The sequence below is a fragment of the Zerene cesonia genome, unplaced genomic scaffold, assembly GCF_012273895.1.
Source record: "Zerene cesonia ecotype Mississippi unplaced genomic scaffold, Zerene_cesonia_1.1 Zces_u003, whole genome shotgun sequence".
NCBI classification, from domain to species: Eukaryota; Metazoa; Arthropoda; class Insecta; order Lepidoptera; family Pieridae; genus Zerene; species Zerene cesonia.
In genome coordinates, this window is record NW_024045133.1 from 2,017,221 (window position 1) to 2,044,255 (window position 27,035).

At 38.2% G+C, this 27,035-nt stretch overlaps 1 protein-coding gene across 4 annotated transcripts in view; it reads left to right on the forward strand.

The window, feature by feature from the left end:
• LOC119838553 (leishmanolysin-like peptidase) overlaps positions 1–27,035 on the forward strand; it is an 80,081-nt gene that overhangs the window by 47,798 nt on the left and 5,248 nt on the right. Inside the window, exons 5-16 of one of the 4 annotated variants that reach the window (XM_038364534.1) lie at positions 12,316–12,427; positions 16,191–16,311; positions 16,853–16,979; positions 17,470–17,607; positions 19,210–19,275; positions 20,160–20,283; positions 21,723–21,824; positions 22,676–22,863; positions 23,457–23,474; positions 24,009–24,032; positions 25,218–25,350; positions 26,658–26,817. In XM_038364534.1, the coding sequence (XP_038220462.1) occupies positions 12,316–12,427; positions 16,191–16,311; positions 16,853–16,979; positions 17,470–17,607; positions 19,210–19,275; positions 20,160–20,283; positions 21,723–21,824; positions 22,676–22,863; positions 23,457–23,474; positions 24,009–24,032; positions 25,218–25,350; positions 26,658–26,817 (1,313 nt within the window). The remainder of the gene's footprint in view (positions 1–12,315; positions 12,428–16,190; positions 16,312–16,852; positions 16,980–17,469; positions 17,608–19,209; positions 19,276–20,159; positions 20,284–21,722; positions 21,825–22,675; positions 22,864–23,456; positions 23,475–24,008; positions 24,033–25,217; positions 25,351–26,657; positions 26,818–27,035) is intronic. The other 3 variants (XM_038364535.1, XM_038364536.1, XM_038364537.1) reach the window with 3 other exon arrangements.

A 27,035-nucleotide genomic window follows, 5' to 3' on the forward strand; every position in this document is an offset into this window, starting at 1 on the left:
TACGGTGTGTGGAGCCGGAGGCCCTTTGCCTTACCCTTCCCAGTCCGTTCCTTTCCTCTCGTCAATCCTTTCTTAATCCCTTTCCAATTTATAGACGGCAATCCATTCGTAGAAGCGTAAGGTCTGCAATCGACCTTACGCCTCTCCAAATGTTCATGGGCGGTGGTAGCGCTTACCATCAGGCGACCCACCAGCTCCATTGCCGACTGTGACATAAAAGGGAGAAGATTACCTGAATTACTCGGTGTTATGGGTGTGGCTAACCGATCCTGCCTTGTATCAATCTCCGTATACGCTGGGGGTGGTTCAGGTGTCTCCGCTACTGGCAGGGGTGTGAGTCGGAAGCCGTCATCTGGCGGTGTCTGTGCTGGGTATATCCGTGGTAGAGATGCGTACACTGCAATCGAGGATCAGTATTTACTTATGTTTAGCTGTTCGCCCCGGTTTCGCCCGTGGTACATGTATGCCAATGTCGCTAAACAAAGTCGCAGCTTTCCAGTACCAGCGGTTTTTACGTGAAAAAGTTACAAACATACGAAAATACGAAACTTTCTTCTTCATAATATTAGTGGAGATGTAATTGTGTCCGTGCGAAGCCAGGGCAGGTTGCTAGTCTAAATATGGAGATAGATGTAATGACGTAGGCATACGCTAAGAAAGGATTTTGATAAATTCTACCCGCAAGGGGATAAAATGGGGGTTGAAAGTTCGTACCATGAAAATCTATTAAGACCGTGCGGGGGAAGCTGCGGGCAACAGCTAGTCCTACTAATATTATATATGTGAAAGTTTGTGTTTGTGTGTGTGTTTGTTGCTCTTTCACGCAAAATCTACTAAACCGATTGCAATGAAATTTGTTTGTTGCTCTTTCACGCAAAAACTGCTGAACGGATTACAATGAAATTTGGTACGTAGATAGCCGAATCGCGGGGCGCAGCTAGTCATTAATAAAGGTGAAAAATATGAACGATCTCAAGCTATGCGAATGTCTTAATTAAAATTTTTCGAACATTTCACAACAACGCCTCCGCGAGTTTAATATGATATTAGAATTAAATTTGTATTGAGATTTAAGAATGAAGATGACAATTTTTCGCTGTCTAACGCGATGTTTTATTGAAATGCCTGAAAGCTTTGAAATTTTAATAATGCTTTATATAAACTAGCTATCCGCCCGCGGTTATGCCCGCGTAGTCGCAGGAAACTTAGACCCGGGGTTTTTCTCGCATGTTCCCGTTCCCGTGGGAATTCCGGGATAAAAACTATCCTATGTCCGTCTCCTGGGTCCAAGCTACCTCTGCACAAATTTTCTGCCAAATTGGTTTATCCGTTCTTCAGTTATAAATAGCGTAACTAACACCACTTTCTTTTATACATATAGACTAGCTGCGCCCCGCGGTTTCACCCGCGTAAGTACGAATCCCTTAGGAATATCGGGATAAACAGTTGCCTATATGTTATTCCAGCTGTCCAGCTATCTACGTGACAAATTTCATTGCAATTGGTTCAGTAGTATTTGCGCGAAAGAGCAACAAACACACACATCCTTACAAACTTTCGTATTTATAATATTAGTAGGATGGCGAGGCCTCGATTTAAATACTCGATAGAAATGACGCTTTAGAATATTTGAATCTCAAAAATGTAATGATTAAATACAGATTAAGGAAAATTTGCGAAATACGAGACGAATGAACGAACACAGAAATCAATTTGAGTTCACGCTATGTTATTGTCAACCAACTTCAAAAAAGGAGGAGGTTATTATCAATTCGTCTGTATTTGTTTTATGTTTTCGTGGTTGTTGCCCTCATGGCTTGATGTAGGAAGATAGTATAGGCTGTAATAAGTCTATAAGCGTGTTTATAATTAATTTATATAGAAGTCTATAATTATGTTAAAGCATCCTTCTGTCCTACTATCCTACTAATATTATAAATACGGAAGTTTGTAAAGATGTGTGTGCGTTTGTTGCTCTTTCACGCAAAAACTACTCAACCAATTGCAATGAAATTTAGTACGTAGATAGCTGAAAAACTGGAAAAACATATAGGCAACTATGTATCCCGATATTCCAACGGGATACGGACTTACGCGGGGCGCAGCTAGTATTTAATAATAATTAAAATATCTAATTATTCTTTAAGAAAAAAAACACTAAATCCCTTTTTAATCGTCAGAACAATGCAGAATTTCAATGTGACACGCCAGGTACTAGCTCTCATATAAAATAAAACATAGAAAGCGATTCACCCAGCAAAGAGTTACCAAACAACAGACACAAAAATATAATCGAATTTATCATCATATCTTGAAGTCGGTTTCAAACAAAATTATAAGAAGGGATTCGGTGAAGGGAAAGCGTCACAGGCGAATTCCAAGCATGACATAGCCCCCGGCTCCTCCGGGCCGTGGGTATCTACACTCACCAGGACTAGACCTGCTCCCGTGCACTGCTGGTTGATAGTGGTTAGTGAGTGACAGTTGATTCGGCCGCTGCGGACCCTCCTTCGCTACGTCTATCCGCCTGTCTTCAAAGGGATCGTAGAATATTGTGTCCTGAAACATTTACCTTACACCTGAGTGATTAGATAACAAATAATTATATAAACAACACGCGCACACACACACACACACACACACGCATACACACGTATTGAGTTAAATTTTATTATTTCGCTTACTTTTATTTTATTACTAGTATTAATAGGTTATTTATTACTAGTAGTAATAGGTGCAAAGTAATAATCTTAAAAGGAATTATCTGAACTACAGGTCTTTTTACGACCTATTTCAGACACTAGTCCTTCACAACATTAACACTATTCAATAGTTTAATGGTTTGTTTGTTTATTCTGTTATTAACTTCATCTGTATGTTTGTTCATTTTATTTATTTATTTTCTTTTATATGTATCCTTTCCACATATTCTAGTTAATTATATAATCGAATGAAAATAAACATATAAACAGCACATGTAGTTTTCAAATGAGGAAGAGAGAACTCTCCTGCTAGAGGCTTTTTTAACTTATCAGGGGTGTTCCAAGTAAATGTAACCACACATTCAAGCTGTATTCAAATAAATTGTTTAAACCCTACTAATCCTACCTGCTAATATTATGAATGCGAAAGTTTATAAGGATGTGTGTGTGTTTGTTGCTCTTTTATGCAAAAACTGCTGAACCGATTGCAATGAAATTTCGTACGTAGACGGTTGGAAAACTGGCATAATATATAGGTAACTTTTTATCCCGATATTCCTTCAGGATACGGATTTACGCGGGTGAAACCGTCAGCACAGCTAGTATTATATATACGAAAGTTTGTAAGGATGTGTGTGTGTGTTTGTTGCTCTTCCACGCAAAAACTACCGAACCGATTGCAATGAAATTTGCTACATAGACAACTGGACAACTGGAATAACATATAGGCAACTTTTATCTCGATATTCCTACGGGACACGGACTTACGCGGGTGAAACCGACAGCACAGCTAGTATTATATATGCGAAAGTTTGTAAGGATGTGTGTGTGTTTGTTGCTCTTTTATGCAAAAACTGCTGAACCGATTGCAATGAAATGTGGTACATAGACAACTGGACAACTGGAATAACATATAGGCAACTTTTATCCCGATATTCCTACGGAATACGGAAACGCGGGGGAAACGTAATAACATATATTAATGCGAACATATAAATAAACAAAATAGATAAACAACTCACTTCCACAAAACTTGGATTATGCTGCCCCGTTGTTCGTCCATCATTCTGTCCGGAACACTCTGCCGATAAAACAAATGGTCTGCTTCTAGTATTTAGGCTTGAATTTGCTAACTGTAAATAAAACACACTCGTTTCTAACGGTTTACATCTTCCTAAAGCAGTAAGGGTCCGTCCATTAATTACGTTATCGATGTATATAAAATTGACAATTATACGCCACATGGCAGATCATAGTAGAACTTTATATTATGTAATACCCTCCTTATAATCTGTGAATCACAATAAATCATTTTAAATTTGAATTTGATGGCCCCTTACTGCTATCCCCCCCCCCCACTCGTCACGCCATGTTTGATGTCAAGACGTCAAACTTTTCAATTTTCGAACAGAGCAGTTTCGATTGTTAGATCGTGTTCGGAAATTTTGAATGTCGAATCACAGTACATCAAATAAAAATGAATAAATAAACGACATTTTATGTAGAGATGGGTGGATAGACAGTGACATGGGCATTTTTCCTTTTACAACCCGAGGGATGAAGTGGGCGGAAAGCTGTCGTCATCCTTAGCATACGTAGCAGATAAAACTATAAAACCCAAGCGAATCCTAATTCCTACTAATATCCTACTTTCCTACTATCCTACTTCCTACTAATATTATAAATGCGAAAGTTTGTAAGGATGTGTGTGTGTTTGTTACTCGTTCACGCAAAAAGTACTGAACCGATTGCAATGAAATTTGGTACGTAGACAGCTGGACAACTGGAATAACATATAAGCAAGTTTTTATCTCGATATTCCTACGGGATACGGATTTACGCGGGTGAAACCGCGTAGTTAGTTATACCATAAATTCGCTGCGTTGCTACGCGAAAGCCAAACAAACTCCGAGTGTGTTTATAATATAAGTATAGATTTAGAGTATCATAGACTAGAAAATTATACGTATATATTTATAGTACCATAGACTAGAAAATTATACGACAGCGTTTTGATTCAGAGAGTTTTGCTCTCGCGCTTTATATGCTCTGGTTGTTTGGTAGAGATCGCCGCAAGCGATAAGACCGCCTTGTACTATTTGTGTATTTTTTCTTTGCCTTTTAAAGCGGGCAACGCATATGCCGTCCCACCTCTGCTCTGTCCACGGGCGGTGGTGATTGCTTACCATCAGGCGAACCACCAGCTCAGTTGCTCGCTATGACATATAAAAGGCAAATGACGATTTAACTCACATCGCTTTCTGTCCTTATCTCAGTCATTTCTATATACACGGTTTGTGGTAGGGACTCGCTGCCCTCTGGTAGGGAGTCGCGGCCCTCTGGTAGGGACTCGCCTCTCTCTGGCAGGGGTATGACGTAGGGCCCCGGAGATTCGCTTTCTTGTGACGCCATTTTTAACTGGAAAAAAGGAAAATCATTCTTAAATAAAATCTTAAGCCATAAAATTGAGAAATTTTGAAAGAATATAAAAAATTTGGTCACGAGGCGGGATTCGAACCTGCGTTTTTTGCCAAACCGTAGCAACGCCTAGCCTCTCGGCCACCCGTGACCCCTAGGGACGTAGGTTCGGATCCCGCCTCGGGATCAAATTTTTTCTATTCTTTCAAAATTCCTCATTTATAAAGCATTTCATTGCTATAAAAATAAAAAATTAAATTTACTATAAAGTTATTTAATTACAAAAGCTGTATATAATATAATAAACAAGCTATAACAAGCATTAGCCGTCCACTGGTACTAGTGTTTCATTTATATCAAACACTAGCTGCGCCCGCGGTTTCACCCGCATATTTCTGTATGTCTAAAGATTATCGGGATAAAAAGATGCCTATATTTTATTCCAGTTGTGCAGCTGCCTACGTACCTAATTTCATTGCAATAGGTTCAGTAGTTTTTGCGTGAAAGAGCAACAAACACACACACATCCTTACAAACTTAAACTTTCGCATTTATATGATGAATTGACAATTTAATTTAATGAAAAAGTAAATCATATCAAATTATCCAATAAAATTGACTCATAGTTCTATGATCTAAGATAAATGATAATGCAATATACCCCTAACTTTAGTGAGCGAACCAAAAGAAAGATAGGCCATTGAAAACGCCCTTTGATGTTTAATCTTATCTTATAGATCTATTTCTATAAAAAATCCTATATGTATTTTTTCTATTCATTAAAAATTTCTCATTTATAAAGCATTTCAGTGCTATAAAACTAAAAATAAAATTTTTGTATTCATTGATATAATGTTTCGTATTGGTTGTGATGTGATTAGGCATATGAAACCGAAAGAGTAGAAGAAATTCGATTGTTGAGGCGGAATCACGGGTGGACGAGAGGCTAGGCGTTGTTACGGTTTGGCAAAAAACGCTTCGGATCGAACGGTTCGAATCCCGCCTCGTCATCAATTTTTTTCTATTCTTTGGAAAAATTCTCATTTATAAAGCATTTCAATGCTATAAAACTAAACATTAAATCCTATATGTAGCTGTAAAGTACTAACTGCCCGCGTGTGACTCCGCCCGCGTAGTATACAACGACTACAAAGAAAATATCTGGAAAACGTCTGTCCCGACCGACATGCAGAGATCCTTTCTAGTGTATCAAACTATTTCTGTACAAAATTTCATCCAAATCGTTACAGTGGTTTAGGTGTGAGAAGTAAGAGAGTTACATCCACATTTATACTATTTATTGGCTAGGTTAGATAGGGTCCTACGACCTTACGCTTCTACAAATGGACTGCCGACTTTAAATTGAAAAGGGATTAGGAAGGGATTGACGAGAGGAATAAAGGAGCGAACTGGAAGGAAGGATAAGGAAGGGAGTATGTGCCCCCGGCTCCCCCACTCGCTGAACGAAACACAGTAGCATTATACTATTTGACGTCTTCTGTGGGGGTCTGGTCTCCGGTGCGCACTGGCCCAATTAGTGCTGAAACGAGCTCGACTCCCACATACAAACAGACAAGCATCTAACGCAGATGGATAATAAAAGAGAAATCTCCAAGGTACATGTCCAAAAACTAGATATTTGATTATCAGCAACGACCTCGACTTATCTCTAGTAATTACGCTGGTTTCTAGCGAGCGTTGAAACAATTTATATTGTCATGTAATTGTCACGTGTGAATCTATACAAATATACAGCTGAAGAGTTTGTTTGTTTGAATGCACTAATCTCAGGAACTACTGGTCCGATTTGAAAAATTCTTTCAGTGATGTCAGCACATTTATTGAGGAATGCTATAGGCTATATATGTACCACGGGCGAAGCCGGGGCGGATCGCAATGCGGGATGTAATTTTTTAATCGACTAGAAGGTACCTGTTCAATCTACGCTTGGTCCATTTTCCGCCATTTACATTTTTACATTTTTATATACATATAGAAATTAAAGACATTTTAACGGATTTTAAACGCGATTTATACATTACTAGCTGCGCCCCGCGGTTTCACTCGCTCAAGTCCGTATCCCGTTGGAATATCGGGATAAAAAATTGCCTATATGTTATTCCAGTTGTCCAGCTATCTACGTACCAAATTTCATTGCAATCGGTTCAATAGTTTTTGCGTGAAATAGCAACAAACGCACACACACATCCTTATAAACTTTCGCATTTATAATATTAGTAGAATATTAGACAGAAAGGCCAATCTCCCCGTGACCACGTTCGCTTCAAAGCGTTCGAAACGTCTTCATAAATAATATAATGAATAAATCGCGTTTAAAATCCGTTAAAAAGTCTTTAACTTTTAAATGTTAGTTTACCTTTAACTAGATACACTAAACTTGGAGTTATCAACTGCTAGACAGAAATATTTCAGGGGCCTTAGCCAACCACTCGTTTGACCCTGAAATTAATAAATTAAATATACATATCCAGTACATGAGGCCCATATCCTTTTCCTTATTTAAAAAGAATCATAAAAAGTGGTTCACCCAGTGGAAAGTTCAGAAGTAACCGATCTAAAAAAAAAACAATCAAATCGGAACCTCCTTTTTCGAAGTCGGTTGATGAATATTAAAAACAATGGCAAATGCTTTATTGTTTATGTTAAATCATTGGTGGTATCGCAGACGCCGTTTCAGATCCAATTATACAAAAGATACGATATCTTTTGGTATCATTTTACGTGTGTACGTGAGTGCGTGTGCCCTGCGGCGAACGGCACGTGTGTGCGTGTGCGCGTGCGCACACATTGACGTCACTACGCTATCGTGTTTGTGTCCCGAGGGGTGGTAGGGGTTGTGGGATCGTATCTATCTCTCTCTATCTCTCTAATAATAGAATCAGATAATTTGTCTCATTCTTATACACAAGGAAATAATGTAACCCTGGCGATTCTAATCAGGATAATAAGATAAACTCATTTAATTATTGTATTATCACCAATCCTCATAATTTTAAATCAATTTCATGAACAATGTTGTGACGACCACCTTGAGACTTAATTACCTTGTGCTATATTAATGATATAGGGAAGATACTGATATCCTACTAATATTATAAATGCGAAAGTTTGTAAGGATATGTGTGTGTTTGTTGCTCTTTCACGCAAAAACTACTGAACCGATTGCAATGAAATTTGGTACGTAGAGAGCTGGACAACTGGAATATTATATAGGCAACATTTTATCCTGATATTCTTACGGGATACGGACTTACGCGGGTGAAACTGCGGAGCGCTGCTAGTATTATAAATGCGAAAAATTGTAAGGATATGTGTGTGTTTGTTGCTCTTTCACGCAAAAACTACTGAACCGATTGCAATGAAATTTGGTACGAAGACAGCTGGACATCTGGAATAACATATAGGCAACATTTTATCCCGATATTCTTACGGGATACGGACTTACGCGGGTGAAACCGCGGAGCGCAGCTAGTATTATAAATGCGAAAAATTGTAAGGATATGTGTGCGTTTGTTGCTCTTTCATGCAAATAGTACTGAACCGATTGCAATGAAATTTGGTACGTAGATAGCTGGACAACTGGAATAACATATAGGCATTTTATCCCGATATTAACTTGCGTATGTTTAAAAATAATAAACTTGCGTATGTTTAAAAATAAAACATTTGGTTTGTCTTTGAAAAAGAAAAGATATCGCACAGGTTTGCTTAGCGTCCATAGATTATAGGGTTGTTTTAAATTTCACTAAAATCAGGGAGTTCATGACGTCTTAAAGCAGCACTAATTCCAGTGTGCGAAAAAGACAGACCTATATGGGTCGGCTAGCACCATCGCTTTCCTATACTGGTAGTACTGTTTTGAACACTAGTTCTAGAAAATGTCATGGCACGGGGGGTCCTCCCTTTCACCCTTTTGTAGTTAATCCGTTTTGTAATATGTCTGTTGGTCCAGTTGCATGTCGGTCAATATGGTAAAGCGAGGTTTTCATAATCGAAGAAGGTTCTCAATGTTTAGCTTTGATAACTCCGTGGGTTCTCAACGGATTGACGTGATTGTTTTCGTGTTTGATAGGGAATTGTTGTTTTATAAAGAAAGAAAGAAAGAAAAATGTATTTATCAGGGACAGCACAACACACTAATGAAAGAAATTATACAGTTAAAAAGCAACAAATAAATACAATTACACAACATATATATAAAATTACACAAACGAAGACGATCGGCATCAGATATGAGGAGTATGTCATAACGACCCTCACAAAAAGGAGACAACTCAGCCTATGCTGCAATGTTAAGAACATTTACAGCGCTGTTTTTCAATGTCCCCTTTATAAATTAAGTTTTCGACTGTATATGGTCCCATTTTAGCATCTGGCGTGGTACCTTCTCCCCAAAAACACCGGTGAACTTTTTTATTAATTACATGTGATAATAATAAGCCAATAGATAACATATTATAATCAGTACTTAAATACATACAGACATGTCATTTGGCGCTATCTATTTAAATCTTAAGAAATTTCATCCGATTTAGGTAACTGATAAATAAACTATGGCTTAATATTCAATTATCACCGCATAGGTCACAAACCCTATCCCAGTGTGTTCCTAATTAATTAAACTAGACTAAACACATAAACACTGTGTTAATCGCATGGTACCCGGGTGAAAAGTGCTGAAAAGCCTATGTACTAATCCAGACTATACCTCTGTATCAAATTTCATTCAGACACGATAAGCGGTTTTCGCGTGTAGAGTAACAAACATCCTTACAACAATCAATCCATCCATCCATACATCCATCCATCCATCCATACATATTTACAAACTTACACGTTTATAATACTAGCTGCGCCCCGTGGTTACCAACGCGTAACTCCGTATCCCGTAGGAATAGCGGGATAAAATTGCCTATATGTTATTCCAGTTGTCCAGCTGTCTACGTACCAAATTTCATTGCAATCGGTTCAGTACTTTTTGCGTGAAAGAGTAACAAACACATACACATCCTCACAATCTTTCGCATTTATAATATTGGTAGGATATGATAAATAGGATTGAATTGATTTGAACATAACATATCGTTTTGATAAGTATATAGTAAAATATGATGTATTTTGCCCTCGAATTATGTGCAGATTTCCAGACGTTCGTTAAATAGATATTACCTAAAGCACTAAATCAGGCTGTGCCTAATCTAGTTTAGGCACCAGTATTGAATCTAGGATTTGACTGAAATGACGCAGTAAAATTTAAAAAGTCAGTTACTCTACACCATCACCTATTTTACTCGTAAATTGAAATATTCATATTAATAACAATAATAAAAAAAAATTAAACATATTCAAATCAGTTCATCTCAGAACTAGACCTAATGGGACCACATGGCAGGCACCAAAGCTTGGCTTTCAAAAGAATCTAGAAAGAATAGAAAAAGAATCATAAAGTTTTGAGATAACAGACACACATACGGTCGAATTTATAACCTCTTATTTTGGAGTAGGTTGAAAACAAAAACAACCGACGCATGGAAAATGTTTCTAGAATGTAAATAAACAAAAAGTTTTGACGACTATATAGGCTGAGTTTTTAATACTAACAACAGCTGACCAGATCTATAGATAAGTTAAATTCAAAAGTCTATAGATATCTTAATGTAGAAACGAGCGAAGTCAGGGGGTCAGTTTTAGGGACTGGACCCCTTGCCCCGGTACGTTAAAACATTATAATTGAATGCCTATCTCATTTACTTCCCACATATTTTCATCCAGCTCTCGATAGAAGATTCGTCAATTTTCTTTCGCGAGCTTTTCTCTAGGTCATAGGGAATATTTTAAATTAGTCGTTTCATTTATTAAACTATCAAAACTGTCTGACTTCGCCCGTGAATTCACTATGAAAATAACTCATTAAAAAAAGAAAAAAAAAATAACTTACATGCTTGATTTTTTAAATAAGTACATCACTGACGAATCTCTCACGCAGAATGTTTTATCTGAATGATAAGAATAGATATGAGATATATGGAGATAGTGTATCTAAATTATAGAGAATTCTGATAAATATGAATATATTTTTAATACCCTGTTTGTACAATATACCTACGTATTAACTATTGAAATTCAATACTGTCACATTTTAATTTAAACGTAATGATCACACTAATATGATAAATGTGAAGGTTTGTTTGTGTGGATGTTTGTCTGTCAATCACGCTGAAACTGCTGAACGGATTTTGATGAAATTTGGTATACAGACAGGGTATGAGCTGACTTGGGTGATAGTGATTTTATCCCCATACTTACCGGTTTTCCCAAGTCTATCCCGAGCCTCTTGGGATAAAACAGGTCCCCAATTAATGCCCCTAATCTTGACATCCGAGTGGAGCCGGGACGAGCGTCTAGTTGTTTATAAAATTGCACTTGATGTTTTTTAAGGACATTCTATAACGGCATGTTCTGTTTAGACAGTACTAGCTGCGCCCCGCGGTTTTACCCGCGTTGCCTATATCTTATTCCAGTTGTTCAGCTATCTACGTAACAATAATAACTTTCCTTTATTCCTATCTAATATCTAATTTATATGTGGTAGTCGAGCACGCTTCGGCACGAATTGGGCCAGCTCGCACCGGGGAAGTACCACACCCCCACAGAAGACCGGCGTGAAATAGCATTCTGCTGTGTTTCGTTCGGTGAGTGGGGGAGCCGGAGGCCCATATCCTTTTCCTTCCCCTTCCCAGTCCTTTCCTTTATTCCTCTCGCAAATCCTATCTTAATCCCTTCCCAAGAAGTCGGCAATCCATTTGTAGAGGCGTAAGGTCTGCAATGGACCTTACGCCTCTACAAATGTTCATGGGCGGTGGTAGCGCTTACCATCAGTCGTCCCACCAGCTCCATTGCCGACTGTAACATAAAAAAAAATAAAAAACAAATTTCATTGCAATCGGTCCAGTAGTTTTTGCGTGAAAGAGTAACATCTGGAATAAAATGTAACAAGCAACTTTTTATCCCTATATTCCTACGGGATACGGACTTATGCAGGTGAAACCGCGCGGCGCAGCTAGTGTTACAAAAGCGGGCAAAAATTACCTTATATTATACACATTATTCAAATATATATATTAAATTGAAAGGACCACTACGTAGCGACTAAACCAATGATTTCTCCTTACAGAAAATGCCCTACACGCCAGGTCTTCATACGAGGTGGTAAATCCCATTGCATCGACGCCTGCAGCCCTGAGACCATGTGTGGAGAAGTTAGAGTACCAGAAGAGCATTTAAATGTAAGTGAACAGCTTGGTAAGCAGGGGTGGATCAGTGGTCTGGACCTTGGTATTGAGAAGTCGGGGCTACGAGAGGTACCAGGCGACTGTGTAGGAAATATATCAGTCTACCCGTGACCACGCTCGCTGTAAAGTGTTCGAAACGTCGGGTTAATAATATAATGAATAAATCGCGTTTAAAATCCGTTAAAAAGCCTTTAATTTCTAAGTATATTGATTTTTATATAATTATCTGAGGATGATCCACATCATTACTGCTTGAAACGGTGAAGGGAAACATCGTGAGGAAACCGGCATGCCCAAAAATCAAAGGTTCGACGACATGTGACTTCTGCCAACTGCCAACCCGAATTTGGCCAGCGTGGTGGATTATGGCCTGAACCCTCATAGAAGGCCAGTGAACCGGCAGCAGGAACAAATCGAGGCTGATGATAATGATGATGATGATGATGATGATGAGAAGGAAAACACCATCGCAACGGCTTCTACGCCACTTGCGTGAAGACTCGTAGAAGTCGGTTTTATTTTATAAATTACTGCGTGCTATAAACATTATCTTACTAATCTTTATTGTCTACCGACGAACCACTATCATCAGGTCCTTTCGTTAACGCCACTCCACCGCTGGTCGCAATTACCCCGGCTTTTGGATAATACGAATTGTCATATTGATCAAACTCATTCCTCTCCTTCTTCGTCGAAGCTGTAAACACTCGATTTCGTATTTCATTAATCGAATTCATGTAGTCGTCGTGTTCGTCTCTATTTATAGATTCGAATGTATTTCGCTTGTCAGATAGTATAGTCGGTTCTCTTATCGCTTTTAAATTCACGTTTTCGATGTAGGGATTCTGGTTTATGTACTCCTTCGTACCCCTATCTCGTGATGATTTTAGATTGTAGCGTGTTTTCTTGATTTCTCTACTGCCTATCACATTACCTCGATCTTTGTATACTTCATGTTGGGTTGTTTCGTAGTTTCTTACCTTTTCTGGTTTCATTGATCCGTGTCTATCCTTTACGCCTCTGTTCTTGTGATTGTCACGCCAATTGTCCTTTGGTACATCGTAGATTTTTTCTATCTGTTTGTTTTCTTCTGATACGTCTATGTTGCTTTTATCTGTAGCTTTCACGATGAGATCCGTTAATTTATCCGCAAGCGATTCTGAGATGAATTTTTGTGCTATTCTTTTGATGTCCTCGACATTTGCTGTTAGCAGTACCAATGAGTTTGTGATATGCGCTAGGATAAGTAAATGGCTCCCTGAAATGTAATTAATAAGTATTATTATTCCACAGTGGTAGCGCCCGGATTCGATCATACATATATAGCATGGCACTCCACAAGTAAAACAGACAAATATGTAGCATAGATGACAAAAATAATTGTGTCTGCGTCTGCATCATCAAATATCTGATCTGTAGTTGGCTGAGAAATTGGTGAACATAAATAAAAATTAAAAAGTAGACCGTAGAACCTCCTTTTAAGCTACGTTACCAAAAAAAAAGTTTTCCGTTTGACTGATTTTTTTAATGGAATAATGCCGTGAAATAACAAACAAATGATGTGATTCTTTTTGGGTATAATAGGAAATTGGAAACATTTCCCATTTTAGAATCAGAATTTTTACCATCGCCAGGATCGTTCGTGAGATTGCTCGTAGAAAATAACCATTTAAAACGTTATCATCCAAGGTTAAAATGAATCTAGACGTATTTAGTCATTCAAAGTTATCTAGTGTAACTAATTTTGAGAAACACAAGGTAATGAGACTCGAACAATATTTTCGTGGAATGGAACGCTTTATAACCGTCACAAATACTTATAAATATACATAAGTCGAATATAGACGGACGGACGCTATTGTTTATTGTTATTTTATTTCGCTCTATCTATTGCCCGCGGCGTTGCTCGCATGGTTAACGAAAATTAGCAGCTGTCATACAGATCACATTTTTAATATAGCGCCATCTATCGGAATTTATAAATTTCGGAATGATTCAAATGTGAATCATAATAGTTCATGGCAATAATATTTGAAAAAGCAGTGGTGGCTCAGTGGTGTAGAACTCGGACGTAAAATCGACAAGTCGACGTTCGAGACCGGGCGAGCGTGCAGGAAATAAATTGATTTTTCAATTTATCTGCGCATGTGTATCATCACCACTGCTCAAAACGGTGAAGGAAAACATCGTGAGGAAACCGGCATGTCCAAGAATCAGAAGTTCGTCGGCATGTGACATCTGCCAACCCGCACTTGGCGGATTATGGCCTGAAGCCTCATAGGAGGCCTGTGTCCCAGCAGTGGGAACATATATGGGCTGATGATGATGATGATGAATACGATTTAACCGTGGTAAGAAGTAGCTTATGTTACTCATCATCAAGCGTCCCACCAGCTCCATGGCCGACTGTAAAATAATAAATAAAAAAAAAATTAAATGGTTTAAAACAAAAATTACCTATAACGTGAAGCCAATTCAAGATATACATCGCTGAGAGAAAATATAACAAAAGTGTTACAATGGTAAATCGAATTAAGTTTTTATCGTTTGATCGATTTCGTCAAATTTTATTTTCTTTTGGGAAAGTTAAACGTTAGAGACTGATGCAATCGTTTTGCTGGTTATATTCTAACTCGTAAAGCTAGTATTTATTATTATTTTATCAATACAAAATACAAAATTACACGGCCAACTGCTTTTTGCAATATGTTTTGCGATGTGAAACCTTATTCAGCTTGTAACAACGCTCACAGTCGCTTAATCGCCGTTTGTTATTCGCTAGAAAGACAAAAGACAGTATTTACTTGTGTTTGATTTTACGCGAGTATTATACATTTAGCAATTAAAAACTTTTTAACGGATTTTAACGTGACTTATTCATTATATTATTAACCCGACGTTTCGAACACTTTACAGCGAGCGTGGTCACGAGGTAAAAGACAAAAGATGGTGCTTACATATGTCGGTTTCTTATCCGTACTAATATTATAAATGCGAAAGTGACTACTACGATATGTCATGGCGTAGGCATCCGCTAAGAAAGGATCTTTACAAATCTATCCTCAAGGGGGTTAAATAAGGGATGTTTATACCACAAGTTATTTTGTCCACGCGGGCAGCTGTGGGCTACAGCTAGTAATGATTTAATTCGAAAAAAGAAGAGAGAAAGAACGAATGTTTATTTAACACCACATGATTTTAAATTAAAATTAAAAGGTGGACTTATGACTAATCAGCGTGGTGCTAAAAATGGTAACTTCTCAGCATGTGCTTCAAATCAAATCAAATCAAATCAAATTTATCAAACACTTAACCTAACCTTATAGCTAAGGACATCGCTGTAGCAATATGAATAGGTATGGCTATATAAATATCATCATCATCATCATCATCATCAGCCCATATATGTTCCCACCGGCTGGGTCACAGGCCTCCTATGAGGGTTCAGGCCATAATCCACCACGCTGGCCAAGTGCGGGTTGGCAGATGTCACATGTCGTCGAACTTTTGATTCTCGGACATGCCGGTTTCCTCACGATGTTTTCCTTCACCGTTTTTAAGCAGTGGTGATGTTATCCACATGTGCAGATAAATTGAAAAATCGATTTACTTTCCTGCACGCTCGCCCGGTCTCGAACCCCGACTTATCGATTTTGAAGTCCGAGGTTCTCATCACTGAGCCACCACTGCCTTTTATATAAATATAGGCTTCGCGTAATGCGCAGCGCTGATTTTCAGTATATTATGTTTGTTCCAGCCGTGTTACGTATGCAACAACACGGGTCACGATTGTCGTCTGTTGAGGCAAATGCAACCAGAAGATGTCATCGAACACACCACCGAAGGGAACTCTTTAGATTACAATGAACGGGAAATTGGTGAGTTATCCTACTTATCCTACTATCTTACTATCCTATCCTACTAATATTATAAATGCGAAAGTTTGTAAGGATGTGTGTGTATTTGTTGCTCTTTAACGCAGAAACTGCTGAACCGATTGCAATGATATTTGGTACGTAGATAGCTGGGCAACTGGAATAACATACAGGCAACTTATTATCCCAATATTCCTACGGGATACGGACTTACGCGGGTGAAACCGCGGGGCGCAGCTAGTCCTACTATCTTACTAATATTAGCTATCTTTGACTAACTATCGTCAAACATAGCTAACAAATCCAGAAAGGTGGAGCCGTTAAGTGGGTTAGGGGATGCTGGCTTACTTGTTTTTTAACAGGCGTTAGACGAAATAAGTTTAAGGACCATTTATTTTATTTTAGCCGATATATTAAGTCCGCTATATTATGGCTTTATATAATGACTGTTACATTATGAACTCTGTATTATCGCTGCTATATTCAAGTGGTTACATTATAACTGTTATATTAAGACCGTTATAATGTGTTCCTATGCTTTCAGAAGAGCCAACAGGGGTCGAAGATACAGATTTCGTGTTATACGTCAGCGCTCTGGAGACGGAGCGGTGTAGGCGCGGTCTGACAGTTGCGTATGCGTCGCATTGTCAGCAAGAAGCTGCTCTGGATAGGTAACTACACTGAAACTTAGCCGCTTAGTTTTAACCGATTTTAAAACGAGGGAGTTTTCAGTTTAATGTTTTTTTTTTTGTTTGTTACTGGTGATTCTTGTTTTTATTTGAAAGCTGGTGCTTGCTGTGTGGTCCCATTTAAATCTCGATTATTTTCTACTGTTTGGGTTTGTTGTGCATACTGGACACCCCACGCCATCTATTGAGACAGTTTTCATCTTAGATCTCTCACCAGATATCTCTCAAAATCCACCACAGAAAATATGAAATTTAAGGCATTATAAAACATGCTTTTATCATCAATCAAACCCCCATCTTCCCCCATAACCCCCATTATCAGTAAAGCAAATATTATACTTAAATAAATACATCTAAATTAAAGCATTATTGACATACAATCAGATTTTGTACATTTGTCCCATAAGCACGTTCACGCTCATGCACGTTCTCTGCTGGATCGCGTAGTAGTTATTATGATTATATGTTCCAGACCCGTAGCGGGCCACGCGAACTTCTGCCCCGGCGAGCTGTCGACCCGCTACAGGGACCTGCCCCACGTGCTGTCCACCGTGAAGCATGAGATGCTGCACGCACTTGGCTTCAGCGTGTCCCTGTTCGGGTTCTACAGGTGATCAGTTGGACTCATCATCATCATCACTAGCAGGCCCGTTTTCTTTCCATATCCCATTCCAGTCTATTCCTTCTTTCCAGTCATCAATCGTTTTCTTATCCCTTACACCTTAAAATAGAGTGCTGCGAATGTTCACGGGCGGTGGTGATCGCTTACCATCAGGCGAATCACCAACTCAGTTATCCACTTTATGTCATACCACTTGCGCCCCGCGGTTTCACCCGCGTAGTTCCTTATCCTGAAGGATTATCGGGAATAAAAAGTTGACTATTTGTTATTCCAGTTGTCGAGCTGTCTACGTACCAAATTTCATTGCAATCGGTCCAGTAGATTTTGCCTGAAAGAGCAACAAACGCACACACATCCTTACAAACTTTCGCATATATAATATTAGTAGGTTAAAAAAAGGAATAATAATTATGAATATATCATTAGGATATTCATTTAACTATTTATTGTACCACAACAAACAGAAAATACACAAAATACCCGTGTACATATTAATTAATTTATGTTTTATTGTTTTGAAATAATTCCAAATTGGGACAAACTAGGGTACATTGTCACAAATGGCGGTCCTAAATGTATCTGGTTGCACTGAGAGATATTAAAATAGAGGACAGAAGTAGAGAAGAGCATAAACATATATATTGATAAAAATAAACAATAGGTGTAATATAAATTTCAATACAGTATATCTATATAACATATTTTTATACGTACACAAATAAATTTAAAAAGCAACATACATAACATGTATATTACATATAGAGTAAATGTAAAGTACAAAAAGGTGACCTTAACCCTCCTCAGCGATTTCTTCCAGACAGCCTGAGGGAAAGGATAATTAAAAAAAAAAACAAAAAATGTAACGCGATTGGCTGAATAAAAACAAAAAGAAGAAAAGTAATACAATATATCATGCATATATATACATGACATAAAATGACTCACACCCACATTTATACAACCAACGAAAAAATGGCTCTGTCCGTACACAAGGCCACACGCACACATGCGTACATATCATTGCTCAGAAATAAGAATCCGCGATATACTAAAAATCTATTGACTGAACTTCAAAAATAGAACACTATTAAATTACTATGTCTCTTAGAGAATAATTTGTTAAAAAATCAGAATGATTGCCCGTGTAGTAACATGGATTTACATGTATATTTGTGATTTATTATAAATCGTTTAGCAGATGTTTCGTCATACTTAGTTACACTATTTATAATTCAAGAACGGCTGAACCGATTTTGTTGAAATTTGATACAGAAATAGTTTGCGACCCGAGAAAAGACATAGGATATTTTTTATCCCGGAAACTGAACGGGAACGGCAACTTTGCCGGTAACACCCCGGGTCTATATTTCCTGCGACTATGCGGGCAAAGCTGTGGGCGGAAAAAAAAATATATATATGTTTGAGTTTGTGCGAAATATTGCAAGCCGCTAAAATTAGATTTTAAAGAATTAAAATTAATCGTTACACAAAATATACAGGAATAATGTGCATTGCTGTTTGGTGATCTTTCGAAATATGTTAGTTAAGAATACATATTTCGATTTAAAATAAATTATTAATATTTTCCAGAGACGATAATGGTGAACCGTTGACGGAACGACGGACGGATACAGGCAACCCACCTTTAGATGAAGAGTAAGTAAACATACATTTTGTATGTGGGAGTCGAGCACACTTCGGCACGAATTGGGCCAGCTCGCAGCGGGGAAGTACCACACCCCCACAGAAGACCGGCGTGACATAGTAGCATGCTGCTGTGTTTCGTACGGTGAGTGGGGTAGCTGGAGGCCCTTATCCTTTTTCTTACCCTTCCCAATCCTGTCGATTATTCCTCTGGTCAATCCTTTCCAATTTAAAGTCGGCAATGCATAGGTAGAGGCGCAATCGACCTCACGCCTCTCCAAATGTTCACGGGCGGTGGTAGCGCTTACCATCAGGCGACCCGCCAGCTCCATTGCCGACGATGACATAAAAAATATATAAAATCCTACACGCAATGCGTAGGAACAGACGGACATACAAACATAAATATACATATATATGTTGCAGCTGTTCAATCAGCCGTTTAATGAATACCCTAGATTCTTACGGTAACATTTAATGATTCCGTAAAACCCGATTTATTTAAAATCTATTACTAGCTGTCGCCTCGACTTTACTCATTGTACATATAGTACTCAGAGGCCAACGGTAAAATAACTTTGAACACTATCTATTAGTTCCTGAGTTTAGCGCGTCCAAACAAACAATTCAGCTTCATATAATTTGTATAGATATAGATTAAATGATTAATTACTTTTAATTTTTAGTTTTATAGCATTGAAATGCTTTATAAATGAAAAAAATTTTGAAAGAACAAAAAAAAAAATTGATCACGAGGCGGGATTCGAACTCGCGTTTCTTGCCTAACCGTAACAAAACCTAGCTCCTCGGCCAACCGTCAACCCTTCGAATCCCGCCTCGTGATCAAATTTTTTCTATTCTTTCAAAAATTCTCATTAATTACTGTTATTTAATAGGTTACAGATTCACAAATGGTCGGATAGAGTGGTCAAAAACATTACTCGCAAAAAGTGGATGATTAGAGGAGGTTATATGGAGAGGAACTTCCACATGATCGTCACTCCCAGAGTCGTGAAGGAGGTGAGTTTATAAAACCCTATATATATATACTCCTCCGAAAAGGATGGGCCTCATGAAATAATGTGTGTATATCGGGTAGGTTTGGGAATCGGCTAACATCTATTTTTCATACCCCTGAATGATAAGTAAGACAGAACATTGGGTTTGCCGGATCAGCTAATACTATATAAAACTAATATTATAAATGCGAAAGTTTGTAAGGATGTGTGTGTTTGTTGCTCTTTTACGCAAAAACTACTGAACCGATTGCAATGAAATTTGGTACGTAGACAGCTGGACAACTGGAATTACATATAGGCTACTTTTCATCCCGATATTCCTACGGGATACGGACTTACGCGGGCAAAACCGCGCGGTGCAGTTAGTATATAAAACAGGGAAAAAGTATTGGAACAACAAAACGACCTACAAAATTTCTTATTTCATTTTAAAATATATGTTTTAAACGCTTTAGGGAAAACGTAATTTTTATAACTATTACCGCAGCTTCGATCGCGTGGATAAAGACAATTGTCACAATGTGACATTATTTAGTAGCGCCATCTATCGGAATTTATAAATTACGGTATGAAAGGAGAATTTTTTTAATTCTATTTTATTTAGGGACTTTGAATCAATACTGACTATGTCAGTCCCATAGTGTACACAGAATCTTAAGACTAATCATTGGCTAGTATCCGCCGTGTAAATATATAGACCATCTTAGCGTGTTAGGTGCGGATAAAATAGTCTGGAACATACTCCGTAGCGACTTGAATAATATAAGAAGCAAACAAACACACTTTCGCATTTATAATATACTAGACGCTCGTCCCAGCTCCGCCCGGATATCTGGATTCCTGTTTTATCCCAAGAGAGCATTTAATTAGGATAAAAATATACTATCACCCAAGTCAGCTCGTACCCTGTCTATATACCAAATTTCATCAAAATCCATTCAGTAGCTTCAGCATGATTGGCGGACAATCATACAAACTTCACTATTATAATATGAGTGTAACTAGTGTGATGGTGTGATGAGAAGTAAGGATTTCAAATTCAAAATCAAATTCAAATTTAATTTATTGCGTAACACATTACAAATGGACCTTAAAGTATAATTATTGGAACAAATATAGAGATCAATAAGACAAAAAGTGAAGTCCCGTGTCCCCCAGTGGGATATGGGGCAGATGATGTACATCTGTTTCACTGATCGACTTATTTATGGACAAGCAGGTGATCAGCCTTCTGTGTCCTGCCAGACTAGACGTTTTTTTTATTGTGCGTCCCCACCGGGAATCGAACCCTGGACCCCTCGGTTCTACGCTCATGCGTTAACCACTGTACCAAGGAGGCGGTATGGATAGATATCAATGCTATACTAAAACTACAGATGAATTAGATTCACAGAACGTATGTTTTATTATATTTATGTCATCACATATTATGTTCATCAGGTTCGCGAGCATTTCAACTGTTCGACGCTAGAAGGTGCGGAGTTGGAGGACCAGGGAGGTGATGGGACCGCGCTGACACATTGGGAGAAGAGAGTTTTTGAGGTATATATTGTGTTATGTAAAACTCATGTTTCAGTCTATTAAACTATACTTGTATTATAAACAGGAGACTCTTATATTTTTGTACGTTTGTAATGTTTTCACGCAAAAACCGGTGGACCGGTTTGAATAATTCTTTCACCGTTAAAAAGCTGCAATGTTACTGAGTGACATCCTAGTTTGTAAGGATGTGTGTTCGTTTATTGCTCTTTCACGCAAACTCTACTGAACTGATTGCAATGAAATTTGGTAAGTAGAGAGCTGGACACCTGGAATAACATAATATAGGCAACTTTTTATCCCGATATTCCTACGGGATGCGGACTTACGCGGGTGAAACCGCGGGGCGCAGCTAGTAGGCTATATGTGTGCCACGGGCGAGGCCGAGCCGAACAGCTAGTAGCATATAAAAGGCAAATGTAACTATGACTATGATGGAGGCATTCATTTAGAAAGGATTTTGATAAATTTTACCACTAAGGAGATAAAATGGGGGATGAAAATTTGGTTGTAAACTCACCTTGTGTAAGAAAACCAAAAAAATAATGCGGTTGAATTAATAACCTCTTTTTTTGGAGTCGGTTAAAATTAACACATAAACAATGTTTGTTTAACATGACTTATTTTTACAAACTAATAATAAAAACGTGGATTTACAGCATTGCAGTGTTTAACTTGTGTTATGTTATTTGGCTGATTCGACTTCATGATCTGGAAGTACTTTGTTAGCTACCTCTGTCTCTTCTGCTTTTTTACTCAGTCCGTCAGTCATTACCTTAAGTCCAAATGATAATTTTTTATTCATTAAGTACAAATAATCGTGATGATGAGGTTCTTCCACTTCTGAAAACCAGAACGAAGCGATGACCGGCACGCACACGCAGAACTCGGTGTTCAGCCGCATCACGTTCGCGATGATGGAGGACACGGGCTGGTACCGCGCGGACTACGCGCACGCGGCGCCGCTCGACTGGGGCCGGCGGCTCGGCTGCGGGTTCGCCGCCGCCTCGTGCAAGCAGTGGCTCAACACGCAAAGGTTAAGGTAGCTGCCGTTACGCGCACACGCGCACGCACACGCACACTCACACTCACACACACATCAACTCTCATGCTCGTACACACGTTCGTAAACACATGCGCACGCAACACACACACACACACACACACACACACACACACCATCTCTCATACTCGTACATACGTTCGTAAACACATGCGCGCGCAACACACACACACATATACACTAATCATACTCAAACTCATACATACACATTAATATGTCCATGTACATACGCTACATAAGCGCGCACACTCACTCAAACTCGTACAAGCACGCGCGCACATCTACACTCGTATACATGCTCGCGCGCCACACACACGCGCACACAAGCGCGCACACTTACTCAACTCGTACACTCATGCGCGCCACACCTATACTCGTACACACGCCAGCGTGCACACGTCCCCGGCACACAAACATATGCTCGCGCTTACCGGCTTGGTGATGGTGGTACACTGGGTTTTGACATTTTCTATAAACATATTTAAATACATCCATATATTCAAGAAAAAAAAAAGCCTAACATTTCAATCTTTATAAATTCTTCAATAATGTTTTTATTCATTTACATGCAGCGTAGAGAATGCTACTGAGTAAGTAATCGAATGTTATAAATGTAATAATATAATACTCATAAAACCATGTTTTCATTTACTGTTTACGAATGAATGAATTATAGAAATGTGTGGGTTTGAAGCCAGGTATTCTGGCGTACGTAACGCGTTACGTAACGAAGCGTTCAACATAAGATCACTATAATTAATTCGAATAATTTTTATCATCATTATCTGTCATGATGAGTATTATAAGTAGACATAGTTGACAATTAGAGAATTATTATTCAAAAATTGTCTTCATTACTAAACTTTATTTCGTTACGTTTTACCTAATTCTATATATTTCTACTTAAAAAACATATTTTACGATTAAATTACACTTTGTAACTCAGCTCCGCCTGATTTACATATTATATAGTTTATCGCGCTCAGGGATCACGTACATTTCACTCGATAACGATACAGTAGTTCCTAGTATTAGCGCGTTTAAACAAACAAACCCTTCAGCTTTATATTATCGAGTATGTATGATAGTATATATGATAATATGTAAAAATTATTACTTACAAGCGACATGAATGGGACGGAAATCACGTAAGTGTATCATAAATTAAAAATTATAGCATGCTTCATACCTTTTAAACGATACTCTCTAGAACGATGTAGCTTCTAAATTCAACAGTATGTCGATTTTTGCTCTGTTACTTATAACTCCGTGGGTTCTCAACCGATTGACGTAAGTCTTTTTGTGTTTGATAGGGAATTGTTGTCATATGGTTTTAGAAACTGGAGTGGTCCCCCCCCCCTCAATTTTCCTGTTAAAATATATCTGTCGGAAACACACTAAAAATTTATCAAAACAGCGAGGTATTGGACTGCCAGTGCCATCTATCGGATACATACACTAACAACCGAACAAAGCGTCGAGATATTGGACCGCCAGCGCCATCTAATAGCGTTATACAGAGTCTAGGACGGGCGTAAACGGAGCGGGACAGTCAGAAATTGTCCAGCCGTCTCTGCGATAGCAAGTCTCCTGGGAACTGTACCGCGTTCCAATTTCAAGTGTAGAATAAAGTTAACGGTTAAAGTGATAGTGTCATCTATATATATAAAAGAAAGTGGTGTTAGTTACACTACTTATAACTCAAGAACGGATTAACCGATTTGGCTGGAAATTTGTGCAGAGATAGCTTAGAACCAGGAGACGGACATAGGAGTTTCTGTTCCGGAAATTTCGCACGGGAGCATGCAAGGAAAATCCCGGGTCTGTCTTTCCTGCGACTACGCGGGCTAAGCCGCGAGCGGAAAGCTGGTTTAATTTAAATTTGAATTACAACCGACTTTCAATTCGAAGTTACTTTTATTTCTCTTGCTCGTATCCACTGCCTACACGCTTAGAAGCATGGCCGAAGACAATCCTGACCACCTTCTGTCGATATATCTATACTAGCTGCGCCCCGCGGTTTAACCCCCGTCAGTCCGTATCCCGTAGGAATATCGGGATAAAAGTTGCCTATATGCTATTCCAGATGTTCAGCTATCTACGTACCAAATTTCATTGCAATCGGTTCAGTAGTTTTTGCGTGATAGAGTAACAAATGGATGTATATCCATCCTCACAAACTTTCGCATTATTATATTTGTAGGATAGGATAGGATAAGATGTAATAAATAAAACCCTTATAGAAGGCCCGTGTCCCAGCAGTGGGAATACATATGGGCTGATGATGATGATGATATATAAATAAATAAATGTTTGTTGTGTATTTGAAACAGACGCAAGAATCCGGCGCCATTTTGCGAGCGGATAAAGGGTGAGCCGTTGCGTACGGAATGCTCGCCGCGACGGAACGCTGTGGTCCTGTGCAATTTAGTTAGACACGACAACATACTACCAAGGCAGTATCAGGTTTGTGACGTTTTTTTTTTACATATTTTTTCTTGTAAATTCAACTTTTTTGGTGATTTCAGAAAGAAAGAGAGAAAATGTGTTTATATAAAAGTAAAAATTATACAGATAAGCAAACGGAAGCTTAAAAAAATTGCGGTTTTTTATTTTTTTATTTCCTTTTTCGTTTTTTTGTTTTTTTTGTTTTTGTATACCTTACTGCTTAACTATTTGTATATCGTTACAGTTAGAATTATACAAGTATAAAGTTAAGTTCTTTAATATTTCAAATCTCATTAATCAGATCCAAATTTAATCGTAAATAATTTAGGTTTTTTTGAATCTCGCACAATATAAGCATTGAACTACATATAAAAGTATTTTCTTGTGTTTGATTTTACGCGAGGATTATACATTTAGAAATTAAAACTTTTTAACGGATTTTAAACGCGATTTATTCATTGTCTCAGGGAGGTTGAGGGTGTTTACAGGGAGTATCCCCGTGACCACGCTCGCTGTAAAGTGCTCGAAACGTCGGGTTAATAATGTAATGAAAAAAACGCGTTTAAAATCCGTTAAAAATTTTTTAATTTCTAAATATATATAACAGATTTCTGTTTCTCCAGTATTACGAGTACACAGTCTTTGTTATATTTATTTTACATTTTTATCATGTGAGTTTATTGTATGCTAGCTGCGCCCCGCGGTTTCACTCGCTCAAGTCCGTATCCCGTTGGAATATCGGGATAAACAGTTGCCTATGTGTTATTCCAGTTGTCCAGCTGTCTTCGTACCAAATTTCATTGCAATCGGTGCAGTAGTTTTTGCGTGAAAGTCCAACACACACGCACATCCTTACAAACTTTCGCATTTATAATATTAGTAGGATTAGGATTATAGTAGGATTATTAGAATAGTAGGAAGTAGAGAAATTTAGAATAGTAGGAAGGTTTCTCCCGCATAAGTCCGTATCCCGTAGGAATATCGGGATAAATAGTGGCCTATATATTAATCCAGTTGTCCAGCTATCTACGTACCAAATTTCAATGCAATCGGTTCAGTAGTTTTGCGTGAAAGAGCAACAAACACACACACATCCTCACAAACTTTCGCATTTATAATATTAGTAGGAAGTAGGATTAGTAGGATAAGTAGGAAGGATAGTAGGAAGCGGTGAAAGTTGTGTACTTGTATAATTGATAAATACATGAGAAAAGTTGATTTAATTGAATATTGTAGTTTAAATGTATTTGTTTGTGGGTTCCATAGACTTTTTTTTTATTTTTTAGATTTTTTTTAAATATTTTTTTATATTTTTTTTTCATAAGCACTTCGACACGCTGCCCAACGTGCCAGCGGGGGAGGAAGCCCACTACGGCGGTTCGGTGTCGCTGGCCGACTACTGCCCCTACTTGCAAGAGTTCACTTGGAAGCACAAGACCGTGCTGCTCAGGGGCAGCCGCTGCTCGTACGAGGAGAATACGCCGAGTGAGTGCTCAAAATCAAATTCAAATTCAATTTCAAATGTTTGTGAAATTTTGGATTAGTTCAAATCTATTTGTGCAAATTTGATTGAAATCGGTTGAATAGTTTAGGAGTCCATCGCGGGCAAACATAGCGACAATATGTAATGTACCTAGTCTTGCCATAAATATTGTAATAAAGAAAAAAGAAAATTGTTAACTGCAAATAACATTTATTACTTT